The sequence below is a fragment of the Echinops telfairi genome, unplaced genomic scaffold, assembly GCF_000313985.2.
Source record: "Echinops telfairi isolate 266 unplaced genomic scaffold, ASM31398v2 ScPeMD7_7459;HRSCAF=8497, whole genome shotgun sequence".
In the NCBI taxonomy this organism is placed as follows: Eukaryota; Metazoa; Chordata; class Mammalia; order Afrosoricida; family Tenrecidae; genus Echinops; species Echinops telfairi.
In genome coordinates, this window is record NW_022111359.1 from 1,627,111 (window position 1) to 1,635,720 (window position 8,610).

The following is an 8,610-nucleotide window of genomic DNA, read 5'->3' on the forward strand; positions in this document are numbered from 1 at the left end:
AGTGTAAGACATGAAAAAAAATAATAATTTATAAGTTATCAGGGGTTTGGGAGGGAGGGAGGATGAGGGAAGGAGGGGGGAAAATTGAGGAGCTGATACCAAGGGCTCAAGTGGAAAGAAAATGTTTTGAGAATGATGAGGGCAACCAATGTACAAATGTGCTTGGCACAATGGATCTATGTATGGGTTGTGATAAGAGTTGTACGAGAAAAAGTTGATAAGAGTTGATTGAGAAAAAAAAAGTTCATATTTGTACCCATTCCAAAAAAAGGTGACCCAACAGAATGTGATTATCTCACAGTACCCTTTCTATCACATGCAAGTACCATTTTACTGTGAACAATGTTTACAGCAGTACATGTACTGCCAGAAATTTAAGCTGAATTTGGAAGAGGACATTGAACAAGTGATATCATTGTCAATGTCAGCTGGATCTTGGCCGAAAGCAGAGAATAGCCAGAAGATGTCTACTTGTGTTTTATTGACTATACAAAGGCATTCAACTGTGTGCATCATAAAAAAAAAGCATGGGCTGCATTAAGAATAATTGGAATTCCAAAACTTCATTTTGCTCATGTGGAATCGGTGCATGAACTAAGACACAGTTGCTCAAGCAGAACAAAAGGTTATTGTGTGGTTTAAAATCAAGGAAGTTGTGCATCGGTGTTTTTATCCATTCACTGTGCTCATTTTATCTATGCTGAACAAATAATACAAGAAACAACGATGTGAAGAATGTGGCCAAGTCCTTGAATCAATAGACAATATAATGAATCAATCGACAATATCATGAAAAGGAGAGAAAAGATTAAAGTTGTCAAGAACTTGACAACAGTGCTCATGGAAGCAGCAGCCAAACATTGCTTAGGGAAATTCTGCACACGACCTCTTTACAGTGTTAAAGAGCAAGGATGTCACCTTGAGCCCTGAGGTGTGTCTGACCCGAGACATGGTATTGACAACTGCCTCGTGAGCGGGAAAGTTGCACAATGAGTAAGGAAGACCACAGACAGAATGCTTGATGCGTTTGAATTAGGGTGTGACAAAGAGCATTGAAAGTATGGTGGGCTGCTAGAAGAGTAAGCCCACCTGTCTTGAAAGAAGTACACCTAGACCACTTCTTAGAGTGGAGGAGGGCACGACTTTGCCTGGCGCATTTTGAACATGTTACCAAAAGAGACCAGCCCCTGGAAAGGGGCATCATACTTGGTAAAATCGAGGGTCTACAAAAAAAGAGGAAGACTCTCAACAAGAAGGATGGACACAGTGGCTGAGACAGTGGGCTCAAAGCCGAGTGTGGGAACCGGCAGTGTTTCCTTCTGTTCTACATAGGGTCTCCGAGTCCTAATCAACTGGATAGTACCTTGCAGTTGCGCAGTAGGTTGTCCAGGGAGCTGTATTTCCAAATACCATGACAGACATGTGAGTAACTCCAGCACCGCATCCACTTGCGCAAGCATCTTGATTGATACCCATTCAATTCCCGGAGCCTTGGTTTTCGCCAGTGCCTTCAGTGCAGCTTGGACATCTTCCTAAAGTACTGTCGGCTCTTGGTCCTGTTCTGCCGCTAAAAATGGTGGTATATTGACTAATTACACAGCCCAACCACAAAAATTATTAGTGTCTTGGTTTTTAAGCCTGTTCCCGTGATTATTTGGGACTCTGGTTCCAAAATCCGCATGATAGTCCACATCAGCCCTAGTTTCTTGTGTCCAATGACTGGAAAGTTTTCATCAGAAGTAGGTTTTCATGTAGTACACTTTTCATTTTTAATATGTCTCCGTCATGTTTAGGAGCCCTGGTGGCATAGTGGTTACACTTGGGGCTACAATCCACAAGGTCAGCAGTTCTAAACCACCAGCTGCTCCAAGGGAGAAAGATGGGGCTTTCTACTCCCATAGAGAGTTCCAGCAGGCTCAGAAATCCACAGAGGCAGTTCTGCCTTGCCCTATGCAGTCATCATGAGGCAGGAGTGCGTTTGCTTTGGTTTGGGTTCCTTCATGTTTAAAGATATCAGTTGAAACACTACATTAAGATATCCTGTTTTGTTTTTTATGGGTGAGCAGAGTGAAGAGTGGTATATGGCATAATGTTCTGTATCTCAGCAAGTCAAGTATATCCAGAAACAGGGCTGACGGTTGAGGCACCAAAATGTGTGTTCGCCAGTGTTTTTATGGCACATAAAACTGTATTTGTCCCGTCTTCATTTGATGCTCTTTGTGTTGCTTCTTATTTTACCCACAGGTTCCTTCAGTGTTGTAGCTGGAGGGTTGAGTATTTTCTTCATTTTTCTCAGCTTGTGCAATACAGAGGTGGTTCTTTCCCCCTCCAGGTTTGCATATTTCATTATAATAATTTACTTTATCATCTCGGGTCACTCTTTGAAATCTTCTATCGAGCTCTTTTATTTCATTGTTCTACTTGTTTTAGCTAGCCTGTGTGCAAAAGTGAGTTTCAAAGTCTCTTATGACATCTATTCTGGTCTTTCCTTTAAGGTTTTTGTTTGTTTTAAATACTTTTATTGGGGCTCTTACATCTCTTACCAAATCCATACATTCATCCAGTGTGTCAAGCACATTTGCACATAGGCTGCCATCATTTTCAAAGCATTCTATTTCCACCTGAGCCCCTGATATCAGCTCCCCATTTCTTCCCCCTCCCTCCCCTGCCTGCCTGCTCTCATGAACCCTTGATAAGTTATAGTTTATTGTTTTCATATATTACATCATCCTGTCATCCCTCACCCACTTTTCTTTTCTCCCCCCACCCTCCCCTAATCCTCCTGGTATCTCTTCTCTCCTTGTTGGCCCTGAGGGGTTTATCTATCCTGGATTCCCTGTGTTGTGGGCTCTTATCTGTAGCAGTGTGCATGTTCTGGTCTAATCCGATTTGTAAGGTAGAATTGAGGTCTGATAGTGGGGGGAAGGAAGCACCAAAGAACTAGAGGAAAGTTGTGTGTTTCATCGGTGCTATACTGCACCCTGACTGGCTCATCTCTTCCTTGCGACCCCTTTGTGAGGAGATGTCCAATTGTTTACAGATAGGCATTGGGTCTCCACTCCATGCCCCTCACCTCCCACCCCATACACATTGGGTATGATTTTGTTCTGGGTCTTAGATGCCTGATACCTAACCCATCGACACCTCGTGATCACATGGGCTGGTGTGCTTCTTCCTTGTGGGCTTTGTTGCTTCTGTTGCCTTTTGTTATATGAAGAATAAAACTGTAATTGGTTGCAGTCAAGCAGTGGAGAGTTTTTTCTTCATTTTGTGAGTTACAGTGCAGTCAGTGATGAAGTGAATTAATGAAGGGATGAGGCTGGTGCTGTACATACCCTACAGCAGACCCGGTGAATACAAACCCTTGTTTCAAATCCCTATAAATTCTCACCTCCCAGGACTGCCAGCCTCATTCGTAGTTCTTCAACACATTGGAGTACATGATACCGTGTTGATCAGAATGTATGTCATGTTCTAGGACTCAATGGTCGTTGAGGATGTGACTGTGGTCTTCAGCCAGGAGGAGTGGGCTTTGCTGGATCTCGCTCAGAGGAAACTCTACAACGATGTGATGATGGAAACCTTCAGAAATCTGACCTCAGTAGGTAAGAATGACTTTTTTTTCCATTCGTTTATCCAAAATGTCTTACTCATACAGTTTGCTCTAGTATTTGGACTGAGAAATGGGAATATGTTGTTAAGCCCGACAGGCATGGTCCTGTGGGCTATCACATGCTTTACCTCCTAGCTTCCCCGTGAACATAAAGCTCTCAGTGATAAAGTGAGTTTTCATTTCTCCTGTGAGGAAAAGCCCCAAGACACTCAGTGAGGTCAGTGTAAGCATTGACTTCAGGTGTCACTTTGAGGCACTGAGAGATTTGTGTTTGGGGACACTGTAGAAGTCTTTACTGTGTGCAGTGTGAGTTCGACATGGCTCCTATGCTTAGAGCAAAGTATTGGCTCACCTTCAGAGAGATGCTCATTGCTCTGCACTGTCTTCCTCTTGATAACCCGCTTCCTCGAGCACCACACGAGCTATACCCATTCGTTTTCTGAGCCACAAGGCCAGTGATTAGAAATCACATGTGGCTCTGTCATGTCGCAAGATTTTGAGGACACAGCTTCACAGATACTTGAGCTTTAGTTTTCCCGCTTTAGCAATCCTCACACCAGTGGCCACAAACACCACCATCTTCTAATGTTGCATGCGTATTGTGTCCAGCGTCCATTTTTCTTAGCTTCCTAATTACGCCTACTTGTGTCAGCTCATTCCAGTTCCTCACTGCACCTATTGACGCCACCCTCCCTCTCAGTCCTCCTGGCTGTGTTTTCAAGTCAATGGCAATTGAACCATCACCGAAACGCTGAAGTAGTGCAATGTGGATAAACCATCTTTGTTCACAACAGCTTTTTACTCCTTGATAATGTCTTTCTCTCTCCCCCACCCCCACCCCAAATTATGAACCTCAACTTGAATTACTGGGCCAGTCTCACAAAACCTTAATGATGAAGAAAAGTTATCCAGTGAGCACGAAATGGTACAATTCATGAAAAATAGCGCCTGGTCCTCAAAGTTGGGAGAAACCTTTGTGTCACATGACAATAAAGATCAGCATAAAAACCAGAAGAGACATTTGAGGTGAGTGACATTCATACAAAAGAAAACTGTACCTTTGGAAAAAGTCCAAATTTGTCATGACTATAGTGTGTGTGTGTGTGTGTGTGTGTGTGGTGTATTTTCATGTACAAAGCTAAGTACATCAAATTGTAACTAAAGCGCCAGTTTATACAGGCACATGATTATTCGATGCAAAAGATATTGAACTTGTTTTTTAATGGAGAACTACACGGTCGAGGAAAAGGCCAGGAAAGTCGTACCAAGGAGTTCTCGTCACAGCACTGCACCTACTCCTTCTTCTGTCCCATAAGAATTGTATCAGGAAACCTTACCCCATCCACGCTACAGCCCTGCTCTTGCTCCTTCAGACTTAACTGTTCTGGAACCTTAAATAATACTTTTTAAAAACACGAATAGAGTCCCTCGAGAATGTCAAAACTACCACTTTGACACGAGGTGCCAAAGGTGCAGTTTTTCAGGGAAAGGCTGGAGAAATGGAGCATCTCCTTCCAAAGTATGTACAGCTAAGCAGTGTGGGAAGTGTGAGGGCAGGTCATCTAGAGAAACAAGTCAGTGACACCCATAGATGTATGAGAAAGAGCTTTATATCAAGAAGTAATCTTTAGAAGGCATCCCAACCAGGTCCAGTGCAAGCCAGGGCCCTCTTCAGATTCGCATACCTCTCAGGGTCGGGCGCCCCACAAAGGCAGAAAGAAAGAGTCCCAACAAGCAGGAAGGTAAAGGAAAGGGGCCGGTGGGGGTGGTGTTGAAGTCCCCCATTTCTGCCTACACATCCCCAAGGAGCCATCAGGCTGTGACCCGATGGGGAGATTGGAGACCACCCCTGCATTTTCATGTAAATTCAGGTTCACATAAAATCACCCAGCTGCCACAGGGCATGTGTCAACAAATGGTAGCTTCACATGATCATGTTTTCGCTGAATGAAGGCTGCCAATTTTGTGGCAAAACTTTTTGGCTTACCCTCATACATGTCTCTGTTTATGCTTGGTAAAGTAGACATTTAGTGAAAAAGAAGATCTTTAACATAATTTATGGACACAGTGTCTTCAACAGTGAACTCAAGCATAGCTTCAACTATAAAGATGTTGCATGCCTGGGCAATGTTTCATTTGTTGTGCGTGGAAATGCCATGAGGTGGGATTCATTCAGTGGCACCTGTTAACTATGTAGTGTTTTCTGTCCAGAGATATAATATGGCTATATGCTTAGCTGTAAATTATGCATTTACATACACATTTCATTAATAAGTTATCGAATATTTGTGAAATGTTTTAACTAAAACACAATTTCTAGAAAGCCATATATCTTAGAAGCGTTAACAGTATTGGTGCATGATTTAACCTGTGAAACATTGGGCATGTCCTGGGAAAAACCATGCATGCTAACTGTAGGATTGATGACACATGGATAAATTTATTTCCAACACCAAGGTGCCTGTTTTTAACAGAAAGAATGCAGTAGAGAACCTCTTTGAAAGTAATCAGTGTGGGAAAACTTACAACTGGATTCCAAACAGTACTGTGCTACAGACAAATCCTTCAGAAGTAAATCCTTTGGAATGCTGTGAGTACGGATTCAAGCATCCTAACAGAGCTCACACTGGATGCAATCCCTGTGAGTGTGAGGAATGTCCCTGCCACCTCACCACTCCTACGAGAACTCTAAATGGGAAGAAACCCCACAAATATAAGGTATGTGGGGAAGAGATCACTTATGTCTCCATGCTTAAGAATCCTGTGACAACACTCACTGGTGAGAAATGCTATGAATGCAGTGAATGTGGGAAACATTTCTGTAGTTTCTCACCCTTTTGGACACATATGAGAAGCCATGAATGTAAAGACTCTAGTACGACATACAGTGACCCATCTTCACTTATTTTGCATAAAAAAATCCCCAGCAGACATATACCTTACGAATGTGAGAAAACCTTTAGTGAGGCCTCATCCCTTACGAAACATATCAGAACTTACACCGAAGAGAGGCCTTTTGAATGTAAGGAATGTGGGAAAGCCTTTTGGCATCTTTCAGTTCTCTCGAAACATTTAAGAATTCACAGTGGAGAAAGGCCTTATGAGTGTAAGGAATGTGGGAAGGCCTTTAGTCAAGCCTCATCCCTCACAAGACACATAAGAACACACAGTGGAGAGAGGCCTTATGAATGTAAGCATTGTGGGAGAGCCTTTAGTGACTCCTCAGCCCTCACTAGACACGTAAGAACTCACAGCGGAATTAGGCCTTACGAATGTAAGGAATGTGGAAAATCATTTAGACAGCTCTCCACTCTCACTGAACATATAAGGACTCACAGTGGAGAGAGACCTTATAAATGTAAGGAATGTGGGAAGGCTTTTATTCATGCCTCTTCCCTCACTGAACACATAAGAACTCACAGTGGGGAGAGACCGTATAAGTGTAAGGAATGTGGGAAAGCCTTTACTCATGCCTCCTCCCTCACTGAACATTCAAGAACTCACAGTGGAGAGAGACCTTATGAATGTAAAGAGTGTGGGAGAGCCTTTCGTCAAGCCTCATCCCTCATTAAGCATATAAGAACTCACAGTGGAGAGAGGCCCTACGTGTGTAAGGAATGTGGGAAAGCCTTTAGTCAAGCCTCATCCCTCATTAAACATATTAGGACACATACTGGAGAGAGGCCCTATGAATGCAAGGATTGTGGGCTAGCCTTTACTCACGCCTCTTCCCTCACTAGACATAAACGAATTCACAGTAGAGAGAGGCCTTATGCATGTAACGAATGTGGTCAGTTTTTTAGACAGCTCTCATATCTCACTGAGCGTATAACTCAAACGGGAGAGAGGCTTTATACATGTAAGGAATGTGAGAAAGCATTGACTCATGCCTCGGCCTTCACTGAAGACACAGAACTTTACAGTGAAGAAGCCTTATAAATGTAGCGCATGTAGGAAAGCTTTTGGTTCCCCTCACACCTAGCCTAAGATTAAGGTGGTGTTTTGTTTTTCAATTCATCAAAACTAACCATTTTTATTCCGTTTTCCATGGCCTTTTTGAAGCCCCTTCATATAAAAAGTTCACAATGAAAAGAATACCATCCCCAAAGTGGGGTGTTTCTTACCTAATGCTATCATTTCAATCCATACATTTTTAAAATTTAGGATTAAGCAACTAAGTTTCTCACTGAGTCGGTCAACAATAGTAACTCAAAGAGGTCATTAGAACAACTATTCCCTTTGGAAGAAATGATAGATTGGTTTTTAACAATGAAATTGTGCTCATCGATATGTGTTATTTTTTCAGCCCAATCCAAGCCTTTCATAAAGTCTTTGGCTATTGTAAAGGAGACTGCAAGGAATATGCTTGGGAAAATGTGGCTTCTGTTATTTAATGTTTGCTACTGTTACATTGCATATAATAAAGTCGCTGGTTTTGTATCTGGTTTGAGTTTTTGTTTTGTTTTCGTGTGTGCTCCATTACTGTATAGTTAATCCTTTACCCTGTGTAATTAACCTTCCGAGGGTTATACTTTGAAACTGCAGATGCTTTGGTCTTTCATCTTATTTTAGGCCTATTCATTTTACTACTCGTAAATAATTAGTCGTATGATTAATATTCCACAACAAGCTATGGAGAACATTGAGATTAGGAATTCAAGAACAGTTGATAGTGCTGATACGGGACTTGTACATAAACTTTGCAGTTCTTTGAACAGAAAAAGAGACTACTACATGATTTAAAATCAGGAAAGGTGTTTGGAATCAAAGTTGTATTTTTTCAAAGTACTTATCAATCTATGCTGAACAAATAATCCAAAAAGCTGAACTCTTTGGAGAAGAATGCAGCATCAGCATTAGAGGAAGGCTTACTAGCAACTTCTCATATGCAGATGGCACGGCCTTGCTTGCTGGAAGCAAAGAGTTTGTAAAGCACTTGCTGATGAAAATCAAAGACTGCAGCCTGCGCTCTAGATTGCAACTCAGTGTAAAGGAAA

General features: G+C 42.2%; 1 protein-coding gene across 2 annotated transcripts in view; it reads left to right on the plus strand.

Annotated features, from left to right (window-relative positions):
- The window catches only part of LOC123522791 (zinc finger protein 501-like), a 16,973-nt gene extending 8,915 nt beyond the window's left edge, over positions 1 to 8,058 (plus strand). Inside the window, exons 1-4 of one of the 2 annotated variants that reach the window (XM_045300168.1) lie at positions 3,515 to 3,605; positions 3,749 to 3,830; positions 4,489 to 4,639; positions 6,088 to 8,058. In XM_045300168.1, the coding sequence (XP_045156103.1) occupies positions 4,536 to 4,639; positions 6,088 to 7,552 (1,569 nt within the window). In that variant the 5' untranslated portion in view covers positions 3,515 to 3,605; positions 3,749 to 3,830; positions 4,489 to 4,535 and the 3' untranslated portion in view covers positions 7,553 to 8,058. Of the gene's footprint in view, positions 1 to 3,478; positions 3,606 to 3,748; positions 3,831 to 4,488; positions 4,640 to 6,087 lie in introns of those variants that run through there. The other variant, XM_045300167.1, reaches the window with a different exon arrangement.
- Positions 8,059 to 8,610: the final 552 nt, after the last annotated feature.